Raw genomic sequence first — 23878 nt, forward strand, 5'->3', positions numbered from 1 at the left:
CATTATAAGCACAAATGTATCACTAAAACTGTTTTTTCCAAATTATCAAACAGAATTACCTTAGTCTTCAGGCACTTGAGCAAATATTACTCACACGAGCTTGTAACCCTTGAACCTCTGCAAGGTGCGCTTTCTCCAAATCTTCTATTTTTTTCCGTTCAGCTTCCTGACGTTTGATGAAGTCAAGTTCTCTTAGGGGCAAAAATACATTTGCTGGGATCAAAACAATCACATATTATAATAGTAAATTCTATTTACTGAAATAGTGTATGCTTTGTATTCATTTTCTTAAAATAATCCTGAGGTAAAAAGGGAGTTCCTGCTAATTAGAAGATCTTGCACCATAAAAAAATCTCTTAGGTGAGTTAGGAGTTTAAGGCAAATCCCCCAAAGAAGCTATGCAGGATCACACTAGATGAGGATTTCTACTCGCCCCTTTGCTTTGAAAATCTAAGGTCATGTATGGTCCCAATGGCACCATTCACAACAGGTGCTGTTTTCTTTTGGAGCTCTTGCAAAATTCTAGTTTGGATAATGACATTTTTACCTACCTAAAATCACAGAATCATAAAAAATTAGGGTTGGAAGGGGCCTCAGGAGATCATCTAGTCACTGCCCTCTGCTGCACTCTCTCCAATTTGTCTACACCCTTTCTGTAGGCGCGGAGGCAAACTGGACACAGTATTCCAGATGTGGCCTCACCAATGCCAAATAGTGGGGAATAATCACTTCCCTCAATCTGCTGACAACACTTTTACTAATGCAGCACAGCCTGCTTTTAGACCTATTTGCAACAAGGACACACTGTTGGCTCATATTCAGCTTATTGTCCAGCATAACTCCCAGATCCTTTTCTGCCAAGCTGCTGCTTAGCCAGTTGGTTCCCAGCATGTACTGGTGAATGGGACTGTGTTATTCTAAATGCATGACTTTGTGCTTGCCTTTATTGAACCATAAACCTATAAACTATAAATCCTTCCTAGAGTTTCAGAGGTAAAACATATTTGCTCTTTGTTGTTTTTTTTATAGCTGATTAATGCTGTTAAACAGCAGAGTTCCATTCCAGACATGCTGTGTTTCAGCAAGGGAAGAACAATCTCTATGTAAAATTCTTTGGGGAATGAGAGATTCTCTATAAATGAATGAAATAGCTTCTGTGGTTAGCTGTCAGAAGTAGGGATCAGAATGAAACATTTCAGGTGTTCATTACCTAGTTCTGCTCAACTCAAAAAGTCTTAAGTATTTAGGAGGAAGAGGAAAAGCACAGTGTGACAATGTCACACTCTGATTTGCTGTTTGATGTTGCATCAGTACACAACAACAGTGAGTCAAACTGATCCAACTTCATAAGAAATTGATCGAAGCGTTTCTAACCAAACATCAAGATGTCATGCCATGATTGCTCTAGGCTGTGTCCAACTGCATTCAGTGACTTCATAGTTTTCCAACAGTTGAGCATTACAGATTAATCTCATGTTCATCATTTTAAAAAATCCTGCTCGATGCTAATGTTTCTCAGTGACAAAAAGCCCAATGATTTTGATGTGAAAGTGAATAATGTGAAAACAGGTGTTTTACAAGGGGTCTGTATTTCAAGAGATGCAGTAATATGTGCCCATCTAGTCTCTAATTTAATCTGTCAGCCTGTGGTAACTGCTTACTTTTGCTGAAAGTCTTTGATCAATTTCTTTGCCTTGTTATATTTCTTCTCCAAAGCCTGATACTGACTTTGAGTCTCTTTGAGGTGTTCATTCACAGTATGACACAGGGTTTGTGCCTCAATCCAGTAGCTCTCTAGTTTCATCATCCTTTCCTTATTCTCCTCAATGTTCTGTTGGAGTTGGGTCTTCTCCAGTTCCCATCTCACTTTCTCATTCTCAGCAGCCTGTAGCTGAACACAGCAAATCCACAGGCTAGTTAGTAAAAAGCTTCATTAAAGTTCAGTAATTCAGGATGATTTGAAATATTGTGAGCAGTAAATAGCTGTGTATTTCTGGTTCTAACGGTAAAATACTGTTAAGACAAACAGTAGTAAAGTATAATGAAAACATTCATTTACTATTTAACAAGGAAGAATAATGAACAAATTAATCTGAATCGTTTGCCTTTGGTCTCCTATGCAGCCTCTGTGTTCCTGTGGAATAAGTAGGTTATTTTAAAATGCTGATGTTTCACTCGTAGTGCATGCTGGTGATTTCTCTGGTATATCTATTCATGGTGAGAACATATTTTGCTCCATGAACATGAACCAATGACAGGAAACACTTATGTGACTATACACTATGAAATTACAGGTATTTATTAGCAGAAATGTAGTACCTTCAATATCCGATTTAACCACAAAGCTATTTAGAAAACAAAAAAAATAGTTAGCTTCATCTAATTTAGTTCTCCATCTTTCCAAAATTAGAACCAATTTGGTACTTTGAAACTATTGCCATATTTTCAGACCAGAATTATTTCTCCATCACAATCAACTTAATTTACAAAGCTAAATAAACAGATTAGGGGCTCAATACACTGAAGGTACATCAGCAAAACTACAATCACAATTTGGTTTGGAAGGTTTTTTGGAATTATATTGACAACATTTTTAACTTCATCTTTAATCTACTTCATAGCTGTTGAAAGGATAGAGAAATTCTGATTCTGTTATAAAATGTAATCCTGATTTATTTTTAAACTCTATTGCTGGGATCAAAGGAATCACATATTCAAACACGAAATTAAAATTTGCTTGAACAGTGTAAACTCTGTGTTAAAAAGAGAGTTCCTACTAATCATTCAATTATGAGCCATAAAAATGTCTTAGTTAAGTTAGAAATTTGAAGCTGATCCTCCACACAAGCTATGCAGGATCACACACCTGATGAGGATTTGGATATATCCCTTTTGTTTTGCAGTCTGAGGTCACGTGTGGTCCTGTAACATCATTCACAAGAGGTGCTACTTTCTTTTGGAGCACCTTCAGAACCAAACAAAATTGCAACTGCAAAACTTGGGTAATTTTCAAAGAAAAAATGCCTTCTATTTTATAAACCTCCGCCCTGTAAACTACTGCATTTCTTAGCCTTGCAGCCACCAAGCATTTAAGACCTGCTTTACTTTAAGCATGAGTAGTACCATTCATTATTTCAGGAATATTTAAATTCCTTTGTAACAGTCTCTGATACCTAGGGATGAAAAATGCCATGTATGGTTTAGCTCTTGTTGTTGGTGGTGTTATTATTATTATCATCATTATTAAAGTTATTTGTAGTTGTAAGTGCCTGCCTGGATAAGGGCCAGAAAACTCTGGCACTTGCTGATTCAAAACCACCAAATTTCTGAAAAGCAAATCATACATTTCATCTCATTTACTTATCAAGAGTAGTTAATGCACCCTGGCAAAACTGTACTGATTTTTTACATGAGGCACATACGCCGACAATAACTTGTAGCCTGAATGGGTTTGTTCACCAGTAGATTCAATACCAGTTCTATTTCAAACTTTGGGAGAAGTACCTGCCAGGAAGAAAAGGACCACAGCCTCAGTCATGTAACTGAACCTGCAAAAGTGAATGCCTATACCTCTGTAGTATCCCTATTAGGACAATGGGGCTCCTCATGGGCACAAGGGTCTGCCCATGTGGATCCAACTGCGAAGTCAAAAAGGAAGCTAGAAGAGAAAAACAAAAGAAAATGACTTCACAATGTCCTTTTAACAGATACCTGGCTGATCCAGCTGAGAAACAGGAAACAAAATCCCTTGTGGATACAGATGTTATTTAGGAAAAAAAATCTTAACTCTCTTTTAATAAAGAAAATGCTTTTCTGTCTTTCTTTACTTCCTTCTGTAATATAGCTAAACTAGGCAGGAAAGATGTTATCATAAAACTTAACATTACTCAACAGCTAGATTATCAGTTGAACTTACAAAAGGTTATCTGAGTACAAGAAAGCCAAATATATGATGAGTACCTTTACTTTTTATTAAATACAGTAAATTAACTCTAATTTCTAAGAACAAATCATGAAATAATTTTCTCCATGAACTGGAAATATTTTGCCTTTATAAAATACATTTTAAACAGCACTGCAACAACATGCAGTAGTTTGCACTGCATGGAAAATGTGATTTAATACTTTAAAATAAATTAGTAGCTAATGAAAGGAAAATTATTTAAAAAACAAACCAAAAACAACCCATTAACTCTTAAGGCAACTGCTAATCAAAAAACTTTCAAGGTGGCTACAGTTATTCAACCAAAACATTATTTCAGGAATTGTGAAAGAAAATGTACATAGTACCACCAGGCTAAAGGTATGTCATTTAGTCATTATGTTATCCTTTAACATTTATATTCAATTGAAGCTACATACACTGGCAATTTCTGTTAATAGCACTGTTTTAGATTTTGCTGAAACTTCAGATAGACAATTTATACCAAGGCAAGTTCTATCTAAGCTACTCATGTTTCTTAAGCAGCCTTTCTTAAAAAACAGGTTGGTTTCCTCACTGACAGTTACACATCTTTAGGTTTGCATTCACATTAGAAAAAAATACCAGCATGTATTAACTACATATTGATTCTTACCTTTGTTTTCAGCTTCTGAATTTCAGCCTCTGTAACTGCATGTTTGATTTGCAACTAAAATTGAAAGCATAAAATAAACAAGTGAACTATGATAGGGAGTGCTCCAGTATTTTTAAAGCTTGTGCTGCGAGTTGAATACATTACATAGCAGAAGGCCTAGAGAAGTGCTGCAGTGCAGTAGATTGTAAATTAAAATGTCTAGCTTGCAAAATGACTCAGTCTGTGCAACCTAATTAAAGATAGGATGCCGCCTAACCACTCATAATTTTAGATTTGGACACCCAATCTGTCTGGCAAAGGCAAATATCTTGCACTTAAAAAAAAAAAAAAAAAAGATGCAATGCTGCTTGGCTTTGCTGTCCTCTGATCAGAATGTGAAAATGTCCCAGTGCATGCTGGTGTCCTCAGACAGTCCCAATGCATTGATGGAGCAGGCATGTAGCAGGGAATAAAAACAGAGGTATGGGATTGCATTGCTCTGCAATGGTGGAGAAATTTGAAGGGAAGATTCCATACATTTGTATACCACAAACAATGAGAAGGGGAAAAATGATGATCTCCTTGTAGGGCTTACTCTCTCTGCAGTGGTGTACTGGAGTTACGCTAAGTTCACTCAAGTGAGAGAGCCCATGCTACAAAACAGCACTTGAGTACACAGAATGAGTTCAGCAGCAGCATACAGAGGCTGGACTACCTACCGAAGAGCCATGACAACTTGAACTATAACCTGCAGCTGAGTTCCCACTGCACTACTGGAGCATCAGCAGCAGTGAAGCTTCAACTCACATCCCCTGACAAGCCAGAAGGCCTAACTTTAAAGTACCACTTAGTGCAAACCAGCAATTTGTATGTGTGGACAGGAGTTGGATCAAAGCAAAACTCAAATTATAACAACACCACAGAGAAAACAAGCCCCTAGCCTCTCTATTTTATACACACCACACTTTCACATGACTGCCTTTGACTGTGGTATATCAATGGAGAAGGTCTGTTATTTATTTTAATACATATATTTAGATTTAAGGGTTGGCAACCTTGGATATGTACTTGGGTTGCTTAAGCGTGTGTTGCCAGCATCTCCCTAGTATTTTTACCCTAGGCAAACTAGATTAGAGACTAACATGGATATGCCCACACACATGGAAATCATACTTTCAACTGCAGTGTAACAAAAAAAAACTCTGAGCAAAAGTTAGTTTTTTTACGATCTTCAAGTAAATCTGTTATACAGTTTCCAGAAAGGTTATAGGTTAAAAAAACTCTGCATGACATCAGGGTGTGTTTAGTATTATTTAATTGTTTATTGACAAAATGTACTGAAGTTATTCAACGTAACTAGGATCATCTGATTGGAAGGGACCTCTTGGGTCAGTGAGCCCGGCCGTCTGATACTGTAGATAGCTACCATCATACAATCCCTTTCATAAACCAATCAGATTCCCATGTGCTGTGTTTAGATACTGAAAAACATGATCAACAGCTGATAAATCCATTCTTCAATAATGTGCAAAAAGCTTTTTGAACAGTTTATATTGAACTAATATGCTTCACAGGGAATAGATTTTCCTGATCATGGGGTATTTATGGTGCATGAGAGATACAGTGAACTATATTTAGCAAAGGAACAGCTATTTTCTAGGAGACAAGGCTTTCTGTAAAACAGTGTTGTCAGTTCAGAGGAAAAAGTTCTTGAGCTGGCTGAATACACTTCAGAAGAATGGGACTTGTGATAAAAGGACAACTCCTACTACCAGTGCCAGCATCTTTGTGGAAGTGGTAAGCTGCAGAGGGGCTTCACTTTCATGACAGGTCCCTTCTATAGAGATACCTGTCTTCAGAAAAACTGCGGCAGCTGCTTTGTTAGGATCCTCCTCCACAAATGCTGCTAGACTATAAAAATCTCCCCATGTTAGACTCCAGCTTTGACACATTACACAAGCAAAAACAACAGGCAGCACTGTCTTCTTAAGAAAAAAAAGTGTTTGTAATTTTCCAGAATTGGAAAATCACAGAACAGAATGGACAGTTGGATGGATACATGGTGGTTATGATGGTGGGGAGCTTGGTGAAGAACACTGCTAGAAAGCTGACCTTTTCATAGGGACAGAGTTACAGTTATGGTTATGGTTTAGAGCAGCATTTTGCAACCCATGGGTTACGACCCAAAAGTGGGTCACAAGAATATATGGCAGGGTCGCAAACAAACTTTAAAAATGGATCAACAAACTTAGAAAATGGATTCTCCCTTTAAATGAGAAAAATGTAGGAAACTATGGCTTTTCCCTTCCAGGCTTGCAGACTTGCAGCCTGCAAGGGGCTGCTTGCACCCCACCTCCCCCCACACACAATGGCAGCTGAGACCTGGGGGCAGCAGGTCAGGAGCAAGGGGGCACTGGGTCAGGACTGGCCATCGATATTACAAATGGGTCCTGCCTGGTACAAAAAAGGTTGAGAACCACTGGTCTAGAGTATCTGGGTCCAGTTAAGTGCTATGATGCCAACCCATAGCTGCTGTCAGAGCTGCACAGACTTTTAGGAGAAAAGGTTCTACAACCAGCAAATATTTATAGCCTCTAGATGTAAGAGGTAATTTTCCAGTGCTGTTTACTGGGAATGTCTCCCAAGGACCTTTGGGGGACCTGACTCATGAGAGATGCTTTCCAGTTCTGATATATTGAGTGATATAGTACACAGATTAAACATTATATCATTTCTTATTTAAGATAATTGTTTCAAGTTGGTCATCAACCCAGTTAACCTAATCTTTTTCTGCTTCTTTACACTTTGGATGGACCCCAACTGTGGCCATGGCAAAAAAAAAAAAAAAATTCTCATTGCCTTAGGAATTGTCCAGACAGACCATTTATTTGAGAAAAGAATAGACTTTTAATCAATTCCAATCGTTCACCATGCCACTGTATAGGTTGGGTTGTGTTGTTTTGCATTAAAGGACTTAATCTGCACCTGCACTTAAATGTTCTGAAGCCTCTTGGATTTGAGTATTAAAAAATTTTTACTTGACCTCAAGTAAATGCAATCACTGGCATGACTCCAGTTGTAGATTCTTGGAACCATGGGAATCCTGCAAGTGCAGCCTCTTTTGGATAGAAGGACACCAGACAACATAGATACTACTGTTGGTCTGCCTTTCTATGTGCTTTTAATGTAACCAAAGATACTTTTTTGAACTGACAGACGACCTCATCAAGCATTTCCCACGATGAGTTTTATACCCTTTGGGGAAAACAATTGTATATATTAAACATCTCCCTAAAAGCAATTCAATATTGACATTTGAGCTAGGGACAGACACTACACGTAAACCAGTTTAAGTGATCAGAAACTGGTTTGAATCTGTAACAAGAGATATTCAGTGCACATAAAAACTAGTTTCAAAATCGCCGAACCTGTTTGAGATGAACCTAGTGAAATGTAGTATCAGACTTAACTGATTTGGCTCAAACCGGTCGCTGCAATGTTTGTCCAGACCCCTTCCTAGTTTAACTTAAACTAGAGTCCCCTAGCATCCCAGCATGCTCTCTGGGCTGGGCTCTCTGCTCCAGCTCAGCAGGGCTGACCCCGCCCCTCTGCTCCCCAGCTGGAGCAGGGACAGGCCGTGGTGGGGGTCTGACCAGAGAGGGATTTCATTCCCCCGTCCCTGTCCCACCAGGTCTGCCAGGTACTCCCCCCTCACTGCTGCAGTAGTGAGCCCCCATGGTCACTTAGGCAGAGGGGGCACGGACAGGGCTTATTCCCCAACCCCGGGAACTGTAGCTGGGTTTGCCCACCCTGACTGCCACTGCCACTTGCTCCCTGCTTGAGGCAAGTGGTGGAATAAACTCCCTCCACCAGATGCCACAGGGAGGGGAGCAGGAAGGGGCTTATTCCATCACTTGTCCCGGGCACAGAGTGAATGGCAGCGGCAGCAACTGGGGTGGGCAAACCTCACTGCGGTTCCCCGGGGGCAGTAAGGGGAATAATCCCACTCCCTGCCCCCTGCCTATGGGGCCCTGCTGGCCAGTGTCTGGCCCCACACCTGCCCAGCTGCTGGATTGGCAAGGGGGGACTTACTATGACAAGGGCAGCAGCCTCTGTCATGGTTTCCCTGAACGCAAGCCTCTTTCTGGCAGGGGGCCCTGCTGCAGAGAGGGAAAAGCTGTTGTGGCCTGCGGTGGTGCTGTGGGGGGGCTTGGAGGGCTCTGGCAGCCCCACAGCGGGGGCGGGGGAAGAGGCTCACATTCCCTAACACTATGACAGGGGCTGCTGCCCCCATCAAGGTCCCTGCCCCCTCGCCGCTGCAGCAGTGGGGTGGGGGTGTAGTCAGACGCTGGCTGGCAGGGCCCCTTAGGTGGGGAGAAGGAACAGGGGTTATTCCTCCTCCCTCCAGCATCCAGTGGGGGGGGGGCTTATTTCACCTCTTGCCCCAAGCAGGTAGAGAGCAGTGGTGGCTGCAGTGGGCAGACTTGGCTGTAGTCCCCTGGGGGCGGTGGGGGTAGAGGGTAGAATAACCTGCACCCTCTACCTCAGAGGCCATGGTGACTCCTGCTGCAGCAGTGAGGGAGGAGCGCCCAGCAAACCCAGCTCAGGTCCTTGGTGGTGGGACAGGGAGGGGGGAATTCAACCCCTCCATGGCCAGTTCAGCCCCCTCAGCATAGTTTCCCTGCAGCCAAAAGTGTGCTCTACTACCCCCTGGTGCCTAGCCTGAGCAACTGCAGACATGTGGCAGCATTTCCTCAGTCCAGAGAGAATGGCTGTGCTGTTACAAATCGGTTCAACATAGGCAGGTTAGATTAACCTGCAAAGGTTAAATCAATTTAGGCTCTGGCTTCTTGAATATCTGTCCCTAGCCTTGGAGGCCAACAGCAACAACCCAAACTCATTACAAGTAATTTGGGGAGAGTTTCTGGCTATCATTTCTGTGGAGGTGACCAGGGATTTGGCAAGTTCATTAATGGTCCAATAAGCAACACTAAGCTGACTGCTATCACCGGGCTTTCTTAATGCCCATGCAAAGAAATTGCAAACAGATGCCATTGGCAGTACCACTATGCGTTGTTTCTCCAACAGTAATCCCTCCTTATGGAACTCTAGGAGTGGAAAGCTTATAGAACTAGATTCTTAGCTGGTCCAAATTAGGATAGCCCCTCATTAAACCTAATTGAGTTATGCCAGTTATACCAGCTAAAGCCCTGACCCAATAATTTTAAAAGAAGTTTCCATTACTTCTTTAATTCTGTTACTTCAAAACTTTACTTCTTTAAATGCATTGCTATTTTATTATTGAAAAGGAAGAAAAATCTAAGATAAATTCCTCTCAGAAGACAATATATTTATCTGGGAGTATTTTAGAGGCAAATACAGCTCAGATTGTCTCCTTCCACCCTTAGCAGAAGTTTGGAGTTCTCTGTTTCTCTTTAAAATTTGCAAATTCCCTGATTTAAAAATCTCAAATCTGTGATTAAAGTGAAACACCATTATATATATAGGTATCAGATGAACACAATGTTTTATTGATACATTTAAAATTTTAAAGCAGTTTGGAAGCCTACCAGTGCCTCAGTCACCATAATAAAATAAATTCTAAATACCTATACATTTTAGCATTTGATTTGGGTTTTTTATCATGAAAAATCAGAGCTCCCCCTGCCCCTTCATTCACCAGGACACAGATCCAGACCCCTCACTCGCAAGCCACAGCCCACCCCCCAGCCCTGCTGGTGCCTCTCACCCGCTACCCTCAGTCCCCCCAGACCTAGGAGAGGCGGCTCAGTGGGCAGGACCTGGCACGGCAGGGCAGAGAGGAGCCAGGTGGGGAAACTCGCTGCTGCCACTGGGAGTTCTGCACCACTCTGGCAAGATGGCCCTGCCTACCCAGCAGCAGTGAGGGTACAACTCTGCACCACCACCCATGCTGCTGCTAGGTGGGCAGTGGGCACTTCACCAGGGGGGCGCAGGACTCCTAATGACACCAGCAAGCTTCCCCATCCAACCTGGCTCTGCCCTGCTGTACCAGGATCTGCCCACTGGCCTGCAGAGGCCCCAGGGGGAGGGCAGCAGGGTGGGAAACCCAGGCCCACAGCGGCCAGCTCACCCCTGCCTCATGCACAGATCTGGGGTGCACATGTCCCTCCCCTGTCCCCCCTCAGGAATGTGTGCAGTGGTGGGTGTGAGTGCAGTGGCACATGCATATGGCATCCCCTGGCTGATCTCCCTTCTCTCTCTCCCCCCAGCCCTTTGCAGGCTGGGACTCTGCCAGCCTGCAGATAGCTCTTTGCAAAAGTGGCAAATTCACACATTTCTCTGTTAAGATTAAAAATCTGCATTTATCTTGGTAAAAAGGCAAAATCCACCTTTTTTCTGTTTTTCCATGGGAAATGGAAAACCTGGATCCCTGCTCATAACTTTTATTAACAAGCATATTGCCTTGGGATGAGAGGAGTTAAGGCAGAGGTTGGCTGCTCTATGCTCTTCCCAGAGGTGGTACTGTAATGGAAAGTCCATTCCTTGCAGCCCTTTGCCCTTTCTCCTAAGAAAACACCTAACCTTATTATGTAGCCTACTCATTAAAAAGAGTCTTACAACAAGCAAACAAGCCCCAAACTCTCGCACAAATTATAATCCACTCAGGTACAGATGGGTTTAACAGTTATTTTTACACTTCCTCTTATTAGGTAAAAAATGAATACTGATCACTGAGTCATATAATTGAATCAATACATGCTACAGCAAACCCATTGGTATAGAAGCAATTCAAAAGCAGAAGCAGCAACATGCTGCTTTGCTTAGTCTAGATCTTTGAAATGTCTCTGTTTAGACAAAATCAAATTGTGCTTGCAATATGGAAGGGAAATACATATTTTTGTTTGATGGAAGGCAGACATGTTTTAGTATATTTCTCCATTAGCATTAAAGGGGTGAGGTAAATGACTTGACAAGCAAATCTGCATTTGAATTGTATAATATTACACGTATGTATCTTAAGGAAGGAGAACACATTTTATTCCATGGTTATTTAATGTCATGCAAATACCTGGCAATCAAATATTATTTCACATTTTCCTATATAATCAGCATGGTGCTGATAATACTTTATTTTATCCATATATACATACACACACATACATATATACATATACATATGCACGCACACAAATTTCTTCCTCAAAATTTCATTCCTCTTGATGAATACTGATAAATTTATTTTCACAGCAATACAAACAGTATTCTGAAGATACTACCAAGAGAAAAAAAGATTTACAAATTAATTTGTCTAGAATCACAGAAGGTATTATTGGCAGGAGTTGTGTTAGGGGCTAGCAGTGTACATGTATATCTAGTGTTACATTTCTGGATTCTAATGGGATAAAACAATTTTTAAAAATGTCTTTCCTACCAAAATTACCATACTGAATTTCTGCTTACAAATATGCACACACTATATAAAAACATTTAAAAATTTTATTATTACTACCTAGCTCCTGTATAGTACTTTTCATCAGTAAATATGAAGGCACTTTCCAGAAGGTGATATTATCCCTATTGTACAGATTCATAAAATGGAGGCCCAAGGTGGTGAAGGCATGTGCTTGAAGTTACCCAGCATGTATTCCAATTGCCTACTAAAGGAAAAAATTGTAGCAAAATGCATGAGATGCTTAAATAGCATGCCTGTCAAATTATCTGAGCATGTTATCCACCTACAATATCTGAATTCAACTAACTATGCTGAACTGTTATGTTTGAAGATTACGTTCAGCCCACTTATTTAACACTGTCACATATCTCCAGGATAAGAACAAGAGAGAGTAGTGAATCTTTAAATACAACCCTAGCAACAAAAAAAAAAAGTGCACTCTGCAGCGTGGGCAGGAATACTACATCTAGTGTTGAAGGAATTCTGGACAAATACCTTGGAAAATACCTGAGCATGCTCTTTAATATCAGTCATACATGTCTTTATTGCATTAAATCTAATCAACATGTATAACAGCTACAGTCATCTGAATTAGTAATCAAAGATTTCAGCCCTTATGCAGGTGGATATATGTCCTGTCCCATTTAGATCTAATTGGAGTTGCATCTTCTCAAATACCTTATTCTGATCTTCCCCTACACTGTGACTTTGAGTTCATTAACTAATCCAGCTCTATAGTCTAAATTTAGTCTGGGCATTTTCAAACATAACATAATACAGTCTACACTGGGTGGCCTACCAAGTAAGGGGAATGATGTTTAAGTTAAAGTCGGTTATAGGCCCACGGCTTGCCCTTCACTGCTTATGCACTATGCAGATAGTAAACACTACCAATCCAGAATGCTAGTTTTACAACCACTCCTTACAAGAACAAATGACTCTATAGAAGGCAAAGGAGTGAGAGAACCAAGTCACCAGTGAAGAGGGTCCACCAGTGGGCACTGACATACTTTTGAATAATGCTAAGCATCTAATACAAGGAGGGCACTGACTGAATCATGATGTGGTTATCTTCCACATTCATTTCCAAATGCCAATCAATCATTTATATCTACAGAAAAGAACTAACTTTGTGGAAAGGGGATCCTGTTTTGTTTAAATCTCCCATTTTACAAGATGTGGATTCTGCTCTTCACCTCACCTGTGAAGATCTGAGTACTCCTATGCTTTCCAAACTCACCTTATTTAAATAATATATATATTGTTACTTGCAGGGAAGTTGCACCACATTAAATCGTACGTGCTGATCTGACTACATTTCATAGAAGATGAGGCACAGACTGCACAGAGATGAGAACCCAAAATACAGCAGCACTGTAGATGGTGCACCATATTTGGGGAATGAATTCACTGATTCTCTTACCTGAGTCAAACTTAATACTAGCAAACACCACCTAAGCTTTCTTCCCACACAGAACTGCCACAGCAATCATATTCCATCCTGCAATATGCCTGTTTCTCAAGTCAGGAGCCTTTTGTGAACTAACCACCAGACATGCTTCATTTCAGTCTATTTAAGAGTGGTTATGTGAGATGTGTAGAGGAAACAGAGAAAAGCCTATTACATTCATTTTATTTAAGTTTAACTGATTTTTCTAGTTGTATTTCTTCAGGTTTGAATCTTACAGTGAACAGCACTGAGAAGGATAATCTAAAAAGTACTAATGGACTAACCTGCATCTTTGTTTTCCTAGCCAAAAACCTGTAAAGTGCTGAGACATAAAAGTACATTTTGACTGAAAACCCATCAAACCGTAAATTATACTCAGTTCTAATAAGCAGCTTTAATGATTCATGATTCACAGAGCCTTTGTCAACACAACAGTTACCTGACAAAATGTATTTAAAACAGCTAAGAAAATCTATCTCCCTTAATTTTAAACAAAATTGCTCAAGCCATTTATGAGTATTGATTGAATAAGCTGGAAATCAATTATATTAATCAAAGAGGAAACCAAAATATCAAAAATATATATTTATTAGAATCAATGATGCCCGAAAAATCCCAGACCTAGAGCTTACCTCTTTGAACTTGTGAGCAAGCTTAGTGGTGTCCAACTCGCTTGGGGAAAACATGTCATCATTTTCAGGAAGATCAAACACTTCAATTGCCATGTCACCTCCTGGCAAGACAGGTCCCATGTCTTCATCTTCTTCATCAGTAGCATATTCCCCTGTCTTAATGTTATGGAATTAAAACACTTCAGTATCCTCTCATTAGGCCTGGGTTGTTTGTATGTTAAAATCTAAGGGTGTCTATACATGTGCAGTGAGGCTACTCCGACGTGCTGTAATTACAGTGTATCAGACCAGACTTGATTAATTATCAGACCAGACTCCAGCATCACATACATCAGCATTCCTGTGCTGAAAAATGGTGACAGGAGCACTTTAACTACACCCCCACAGCCCTTTTCCAGCATGGGGATGCTGATACATGTGACATTCCAGGCACTCTAATTAAAGCCCCCCACACACACTTTCCCGTCCCTCCCCCACCAGACACGTGTATAAATGCCCTAAATCTGTAACACTTAAAAACTTTCTAAAACTGAGTTAGTATAGAAGCACAGAATTCTGCATGCAACAATGATTAATTCTTTTTTAGATCTAGCATAAGCAGTTGTGAGTTCCAAATGATACAGTAGTACCATTGTAATGGTTTAGCATCAGAGTATAGAAGAACAAAACGTAAGTGCTGCAGCACTTCTAGGGGAAGTCAGTTTTACTGTGAAAAGCTTTTCTCAACCTTTTCCAAACTGGGACCCCCCTCCCTTCTATCTCTTTTCTCATACCCAAACCCCTCTGCAACTCAGTTAAGACTTGGCTGGGAATCTCCATTATCAGTATGAGAGGAACAGAGTTGGTGGTGTATAACTCATGCTGCCTTCATTATAGCTGAATTCATAAGACAAGCAAAAGATATGTATGGAAAGACACATTTCTGAAGTAGTCACTGGAATATAAAAATTGGTCCACTGAATTCACTGGCCAAAACTGCCATTAGCTTCAGTGGAAACAAGATTTCACCCTGCATGAAAAAAAGAATACTTTTACGGTTTTGAACAAAAGCAGTGGGTGGTTCTTTGGATTGTGGAATGTCAGCTCTCTTACAGAACAGGGAGAATACTGGAAAGTACAGCATGGTTCAAGCTATTTTTCAAGTATGGATAGCCAGCATAAAAGCAATGAAAAGTGCTTACAAAGATTGGAAAACACCACCAGGTATTCTAAATTAATATGCAGTAAGAAGAAAAACCGTTAAATGAGGACACTGATAATTATGTCAGATAAAAGTTAATGTCTCTTATCCTGCACACTGTTATACTTGTAATAGAGCTAATCAAGCCTACATTCCAGGAGACAAGAAGGGGAATGGTGTGCTGGGTTCTCTGGCATCTGGATTTCCTCAACTCCGAAGGGTTCTTCAAGTGCCACTTAAGATAGCTTCCCTTCCTTTGTATTGTTGGACTGGGGTACAGGTCAGCCTCTGCCAGGTGAGCTGTCAGCATTGCTATTCTGTCAGCAACTAACTCTGTGAATTTGGAAAAGTCACTTACCATATTTACTCAGATACCATGCACACATTTTCCCCAACCCCCTCTCCCCCAATTTTAGTGTCTTAAGCAGAAAACCAATTTTCTGCCCAGAATAAAATCACCTGCTTTGATTCCTGCTCTACCCAGTAGCAGTTGTGGTATTATTATGCAGGCAGCTGAGGGAGTTGAATACTTAATGACTCATTGTTCTTCACTCCACAGATATTAATGACATCTTTCACTTTTTAATGGTCTTGATGTTTCACTAATCATGCTAACATTTCTTAGAGCAATTTTGCTGGCTGCTCCTGGTCTCTCTCCTCCTATTTCACAGCCTTGCAGACTCTTTAGCTCTCTTAAAAATCAGAGATCTGCCTTCAGCAGCAGCTAAGATGTCAGCTTTTAGTTAAGCAGGACAAGGAGAGTGAGTCATTCGAAGATTAGGCACTGTCCCTACTCCATGCAGCAATAACTGGGAAAGTCCTGTTTTTCTTCATTCTGCCTTTCAAAAAAAGTTGTATATTTTATTTTGGGGCATGTTAGATGCAAGAAAATATGGTATTTCTCTCTTTACATCACTTTCCCTTTATGTAAAAATGGGAAAAATACATAGCACACTTACGTGTTATTAGGTTTACTCAGTGTCTGCAAAGTACTTTCAGATCCTCAGAAGAAAGTGAACAGTGTTATCATCACAATGTTCAAAGTAAGTGCTAGAATAATTTTTGTTAAAAAATATTTTTAAATATTGGGAGAGATTTGCTAAGGCACAGATTACAGTTAGGAACATAATGTCTATTCCCTTTCAATGGAAATTAGCTGCCCACCTGTCATTTTTGACTGTGAATGTCTTTTATATTATCATCAAACAGCTCTAATAGCATACTGGGCACTTTACATTAGAGTATTAACAAATAAAAGAAAAAAAAGAATGTTAAATTAATGTTACAGACTATATCTGCAAAACGAGACCCATTAAGAGGCCCATTTGTGTCTTTGCTTCAGTAAAAATTTTATACATATTCTGCATAAGGAGAATTTTATACATATTATAAATATATAATACATACTATACATTAGACATTCCGTATAGTCTATATCAGGGGTGGGCAATTATTTGGGCTGGAGGACCACTCAAGGAGTTTTGGTGAGTGTTATGGACCAGGTCAGCACGTTCCACCCTCCCCCCACTACAGCTCATCAAAACTCCCTCAATGGCTCTGCTCTGCACTTGGCCAGGCGGCTGGGATGGGGCTGCAGATGGGCAGAAGACAGCATCTGGGAGCAGCACAGGTGGGCGAGGCCAGAATTGCAGGGCACAGCCACAATCTACTCCCCACATGGCCCTGAGATAGGCACTGGTTCTGCAGGCAGGGGCAGGTGGAAAGTAGATTGTGGCTCTGCCCCCAGCCCCAGACCCATGCGGGCAAGGCACACAGCTTGGCAGATGGAATAGGGCTGTGGATGGGTGAGTAGGGAGCTGTGTCCAGGAGTGGGATGGGAGGGCAGGGCCAAGCCTGGGATCACAAGACAGTGACAGTGCAGGGCCAGAGCAAAGCCGCAATCCCCACCCTGCATGTCCCAGCCCATGGAACCAGTGCCTGCCTCTGGGGTGTAGGGAATAGACTGCAGGTCTGCCCCAGCACCTGGTAGCTGGATTTGCTGCTGGTGGCATCTGGAAGAAGCTGCTGCCACCAGGGCTGCCAGCAAGTCTGGGAGCAGCACTACCCCAGCCCCACTGCATGCCTTTGGGCAGTGGGACCAGCCACATGCACCATGGCTCAGGCTGCTCCCTATGCCTGGCCTGGGCAGGACCGAAGGACCTGCCACAGGCCAGACAAAATCCCTTGGTGAGCTGGATCCAGCCCATGGGCCATGTTTTTCCTACCTCTGTTCTATCTAAATGCAGATATTTACTATGTAGTTAGTGCTGAAATAGGATATTCAGAGCGGTTAAGCAGTTCTCCAAATTACATTATTTGTTATATGTTCTTTTCCTGCTTTTAGTTTTGTATCCAATAATATGTTCCTTTGTGCAAGTACTTATATACAGGGTACTTTTACTCACATGAGTAGCACATTAAATATAATAAGAGTATTCATGTAAGCAAATTTGCTCAAGTTTATGTTTGTAAAACCAGGCTCGTGGTAGAAGAGATCATTTATTTTCCAATAAACTCTGGCCTCTCTCATGTGTTAACACATTTGCTGTTTTATTATTTTAAGGATACTTTAAATAAGCAGAAATGTATTTGTTTACTTGCTTGTTACTGCATTAGAATTATTCATGATATCAGCACAGCATGGAAAGCAAGCACTTGCTCCCACTCTGAAATCCTTGGGCAGGGCTCCAGGACAGCTCTGAAAGTACTGTGCATGTTGTTACAGTGAGAGTGGCAGATGTCAGCAAAGTGAGTTTAAACTTTGTTTTTATTAGGTTTTATATTAAAGCTAATAATTTTTTAAGTATTTTTCATTTCTTTATTATAGGACATTTGATCTAACTTTTATATGGCTACTTAGCATTTGAGGAATATTCTAAATCAAATTATTCAAACTTTAAACCAGGTCTCTTTGGGATCTTGTAACGCTTATCGATCTCTCTTAAAACTAAGAATACTACTAAATTAAAATATAAAAGGCATGGATTTTCCTACTAGGTAGCTAGATTGTCACTATATTCTAATGGGAATAATAATAAAAACAAATAAACATATAAACACGCTAAAGAGAGGGACAGGCTACAACTAGATCTGGACAGGTTACAGAGGTGGGCAGGTGAGAATAGGATGGGCTTCAATACAGACAAGTGCAAGGTGACGCACCTGGGGAGGAAGAACCAGCAGCCTACCTACAGGCTGAGGAACTCCCTTCTCGTCAGCACAGAGGCAGAAAAGGATCTTGGTGTCACTTATTGATTCCAAGATGAACATGGGCCACCAATGTGGGGACACGGTCAGGAAGGCTAACCATACCTTGTCATGTATCCATAGATGCATCACGAGCAGGTCCAAGGAGGCAATACTCTCCCTCTATGCGACATTGGTCAGGCTGCAGTTGGAGTACTGCCTCCAGTTCTGGGCACCGCACTTCAGGAGGGATGTGGACAGCACTGAGAGGGGCCAGAGGAGGGTCACTCGCATGATTGGGGGAACAGGGCAGGCTCTGTGATTAGAGGCTACAGGACCTGAACCCATTCAGCCTCCACAAGAAAAGGCTGAGAGGGTATCTGGTGGCCACCAATAAACTTGCCAAGTGGGACCAGCAGGCAATGAGAGAGTCCCTGTTCCCCTGAGCACTACCAGAGGTAACAAGGAACAATGGCCATAAGTTGACAGAGAGTAGATTAGGCTAGATATCAGGAGGCAGTACTTCACAGTCAGGGTGGCTAGGAGCTGGAACCAACTTCCAAGGGAAGTGGTGTTCGCCCCTACCCTGGGAGTCTTCAAAAGGAGGCTAGACAGCCACCTAGCCAGGGTCATTACCCATGGCAAGGGTTGGACTTGATGATCTGCTTAGGTCCCTTCCAACTATCAAACTAGGAAACTATGAAGTTTGCTCAAGGATTTTCAATTATACTAGTACTCTTGTGAAACTTTATATATAAATTCAAGTGATTTCTACTGAAGTAAATCACAAACAAATTGAAATTCCATTATGATCTACTTGTATGGCATTTTTACTTCAGCCACTATACCTACTTACAGCCACAATCTAAATTACACTGCTTGCTACCTGTCAAAGAACTGAGGAACACCTCAAATTCAGAGTGTTTCTATTAGTTGTTACAGAGATAATATTCAGTGCAACTTACACCAAACTTCTGAGAGTTTAATGTTTATGGCTATGTGCAGATGCTGCACTTTGATTACCAAAGTACCAATCCATACAGATATTCGGGGAGATTAGACTGGGCAAAAAATGGCCGTCTGGATCTTAACAAACATTCTGTGCTGTTTGGAGACCCATCCCGGGGCTGGGAAAGCCTGGCTGCTTGCCAGACATGGAGGCAGAGATTGGACTCAGGCCTCATCTGTACAGAAAGCAATCCAGGTTAGCTTTTTAAACCAATGTTGAATATGTGCAAAACACATTGGGGATACCTGTTTAAGCGTGGCATATATTTAATTTGATTCCCTAGAAAGAAGTGCAAGGCAATACTAGTGTGGACATGCAAGAAAATTGTACTCCAGCTGAGGGTGGCCAATGTGGATGCACTCAGTCATTCAAGTAACTGAAACAGAAACACCAGAGTCCTTGGACTGAGATGTGTGAACCCTCTAGCATGTGTGAATGGCAGAGTGACATAGGCTCATTCATAATCCCACTGAAATAAGTAGGAGTTTTGCTAGTGATTTCAGAAAAGGCAGGATAGGATCTTCATAATACAAGATATGAAAACTATACCTAAAAAATGAACAAATGTGACAATTTAAGGTGACACCTATATACAGTTCATAAATAAAATTATGAATAAAGATGGTTGCCTGTTACATCAATTTTGTAAGGTAGTTCAGACCCTATGCCAAGTTCATAAACTAGATGTAAAAATGTAATTAGTGTTTTACAAGAAGCAGCAAAGCACTGCCAAAAGTTATTTGCTTCAAAATAACAAACCTTTTCAAGGTAACAGTTGCTATTGTTATTGTTGTTGCCTGCTCTTTGAAATTCATTCTGTTTTCTAAAGTAGTTGACAATAACAGTTTTTTTAAAGTTATTCTGTAAAGTAGCTGAATATATACTTGGGGGGCAAAAGCTCAGTCTCTACCGTCCTCTTTATGGAGGGTTAAATTCACACCTATGTATCTAGGTCAGGGGTCAGCAACCCCTTGCACGTGTGCCGAGCATGACATGCAAGGCCATTTTGCTCAGCACACCACTGCCAGGCCAGGCTCTAAGCAGCTGCTGCCAGCCACGGAGCCCAGACTGCTCCCAGCAGGCAGCTGAGAGGCTGCAAGCCCTGGTGCAAGCAGACTGGGCTCTGTGGGTCAGCTGCAGCTGGGAGGCTGCAAACAGCTACTTCAGGCTCCCACTCCGGCACCTTCCAAGGTAGACATTGTGGTTTTTTCAGCACTCTGGCCAAAAAACGTTGCCTACCACTGATCTAAGTTATCAGAAGGCCAATTCACTACTCCAGTTCTTTTAAGCCCAGACACATGGGTCTTTGCTAACTTTTTATCTAATATTATTACTTCCGTTTTTCCAGATACCGAAGCAGACCATACCATAAAAACATTCTTAATTTATAAAAACAGTAATTGCATTTTATTTTCTCATCCAAAACAGAAGAATGTTGATTCATATGCCTCAAATATCACATATAAAATAAAAAGTAGATTCAATTTTCTTCATATTTACATTGAAGTGGGGTAGCACCAGTGAAACTGATATTCCTGTGACTGGGAACTCTGATCAGCTGACAGGGAGCACATGGTGCACTCTTTTGGCTGGGAGTCAAATTCGCTATTTGCTGGGCAGGTGGAGCTGGGATTGGGCTCCCTCTGCACTGGTAACATGGAACAGTGGGTTCTGATGCAGGATCCCACAATCACGCCTCCTGCCATGCATGTGTGGCATGGCAGGAAGTGTGGGTTTTAGGATTCTGCATCAGATCTTACAGTACCTTTATTTTAACATCTGTCAAGGGCCTCTGAGTGCAAGGTCTATTATACTGCTTTGTGTTCCCTAAGGTCAGTCAAGAACAATCACCTGTAAGCATCACGTGCCTGCCAAGTTCATTTGGTTCAAAACGCAGAGGAGGTTGTTCTGAGGTGGTAGTCACACCTCAGCTCTGGAACTCCCAACCCCGGCAGCCCACAACAGCCTGAGCCTGGACAACTTAAAGAAGCATTGCAAGACCTTTTTATTTGGGCAAGCTTAGTTATTAGCAGGTAATATTTTATGTTTTTATAATTTCTCTTTGGATTTTTTATTGTGAGCTATCTTCATTCTTTTTGGGGAGTAGGGAATATATATCTAATAAATATGAAATAATAAAAACTGAAAATCTATTCAGGTGATGACTCATGGTAAATAAAAAAAAAATGTTACTCATTTGTCAGTAAAAAAAAGAAAAGAAAAGAATTTTATCCATGGTAAGAGAGTATGTAGAACTTTTCAAATTAGCTACCACATTTACTCGATTACAAGATGAGGGGTTTTTTCCCCATTCAACTAGGGAAAATCAAGCCTCATCTTATGATTGCATATGACTTACCTAAAATGAGAAAAGGCACATGGCCAGCCACCAGAGTGTGCCTGAGCTTAAAGGGCAGGGTTCCTGGTCAGCTGGTCCAAGGTCACTCCAAGTTGCTGCCTGCCAGCATGTGATGAGTTGCTTTGGCACCCTCTGGCTGGAAACCCCACATGCAGGTTGAAATGACCTGTTAGGTGCTGGCCAGGCACTGTCCCATAGTTTGAAGAGTTTCTGGCCAGCACATGCTGAGTTTCTCTGAGCTGCTCTGCCCTAGCAACAGGTGCTGGAGCAACTTGTCACATGCTGGAAGTCCAGGTGGGTCCCTTTCTGTGTGTTGGACTGCTTCAGCAGCAGCTCAGAACAACTCAGCACATGCTCCTGACCAGAAAACCTGCCTGCTGTGGGGTGGTGCCTGGCTGGTGCCTGCTGGGTCATCTCATGCTGCATGCAAGAAGCCTGGCCAGCACATGCTGAGGTGCCTCAGCATCCACTAGCCAGGCAGCAGCTGGGAGCGCCCTGATCATCTGCCTGCCGGGCACCCAGCATGTTGTTCTAAATGAAAATGGATAGGCAGGTCATAATTCTGACTGAAATTCAGTTAGGACACTAGGCCTAACTACTTCTGCACAAATTCCACACTAGGCTAATATTTTATTATTGGTATATTATTATTGGCTCACAGTAGCAGCAAAAAAAGAGCAGGGCCATATTGCATGATGGAGACATGACACAAATACAACAGGTCTTGCTCCAAAGAGGTTTTTGGCTCATGACATAATGCAGTAAGGATATAGATAACAAAAATGAATCCACATGAAGGAAAAAGGTAGAAAAGGAGTACAATGAGCAAGTTTTGTAGAGGGTTCTACCCAAAAGCAGTTCCATTGATGCTGGGCGCCTATACACGTGCAATGAGGCTGCTCTGACATGCTGTAATTACAGCATGTCAGAGCAAACTCAATTAATTAACACGATCCAACAGACTCCAACTGCAAGTGTATCAGTGTCCCTGTGCTGAATAATGGCAGCAGGGGGTGCTGTAACTAAAGCTTATTCGATGAGCTGCCGTCAATCACCTGCTGTCATTTTTCAGTGTGGGACGCTGATACACATGATGCTCCGGGTGCTTTAATTAAAGCACCCTCCCCCCAACTCCTGGGGCATGTGTATAAACACCCTCTGTGTCCCCTCACACTAATCTAGAAACAAGTATGGTATTAACTTAGGAGAAAGTGTCACTTACTGAATCACCAACATCCTCAACTCTAGGTTTCACTTGAAGCTCTCTTCTCTTAATAATGACTCTAGTTAACTGGTGACATGAGAAAAGACCACAGCCAAATTGCTGTGGTAGCAGATAGCACAGTTACTTATCTCACAGAAAACTTGTTTCTTCAGGATGTTGTCCCCAATGTTGGGGTGCCAATTTATGTGCAGTAGGGACAGAAAGGGATCAAGCAAGAGGGAACCTGATTCTGTAGCTCAGTTAGCAGGATGCTCTCTTGGGAATGAGCCCTGGTTTCTGCTCAAAGCATTCTGCGTGTATTTTAATTAAATAATACACTGGAAAAACAACACAGAGGGCAAGATCTAGAAACTAGGACTTGGGCTCATAGAGGAGAGCTTTCTTCACTGGGCTGAGAGACCCTAGTGAGGGTTTCTCTTGCTTGCTCTCAGTTTTGGTCCCATGCGTGCTACAGTTCTTTCTACCCACTGGCCTAAATTCTATGGGAGGCATGGGAAATATCCTCAGCTCTCTAACGAGCCCATAACATAACCCATCTCCCACTTCCTGGACAAGTACCTTTACCACTTGACTACTGGGGAAAAGGAGGCTGGGTCCTTCTCACAGAACTATTGGTAGAATCATAAAAAGTTAGGGTTGGAAGGGACCTCAGGAGGTCACCTAGTCCAACCCCCCCTTAAAGCAGGACCATCCCCAATTAGATCATCCCAGCCAAAGCTTTGTCTAGCCGGATTTTGAAGACCTTCAAGGATGGAGCTTCTACCACCTCTCTGGGTAACCTGTTCCAGAGTTTTACTACCCTCCTAGTGAGAAAGTTCTTCCCAATTTCTAACCTAAACTTTCTTT

At 41.6% G+C, this 23878-nt stretch overlaps 1 protein-coding gene across 2 annotated transcripts in view; it reads right to left on the reverse strand.

The window, feature by feature from the left end:
- The window catches only part of PPP1R9A (protein phosphatase 1 regulatory subunit 9A), a 247016-nt gene that overhangs the window by 44387 nt on the left and 178751 nt on the right, over nucleotides 1-23878 (reverse strand). For both annotated transcript variants that reach the window (XM_090046991.1, XM_090046990.1), the window contains exons 7-10: nucleotides 14074-14229; nucleotides 4578-4631; nucleotides 1662-1891; nucleotides 95-191 (exon numbers count right to left, since the gene is read on the reverse strand). In XM_090046991.1, coding sequence (XP_089903117.1) covers nucleotides 95-191; nucleotides 1662-1891; nucleotides 4578-4631; nucleotides 14074-14229 — 537 coding nt within the window. The remainder of the gene's footprint in view (nucleotides 1-94; nucleotides 192-1661; nucleotides 1892-4577; nucleotides 4632-14073; nucleotides 14230-23878) is intronic.

Source organism: Crocodylus siamensis, chromosome 5, assembly GCF_052110815.1.
Source record: "Crocodylus siamensis isolate JL-2025a chromosome 5, ASM5211081v1, whole genome shotgun sequence".
NCBI classification, from domain to species: Eukaryota; Metazoa; Chordata; order Crocodylia; family Crocodylidae; genus Crocodylus; species Crocodylus siamensis.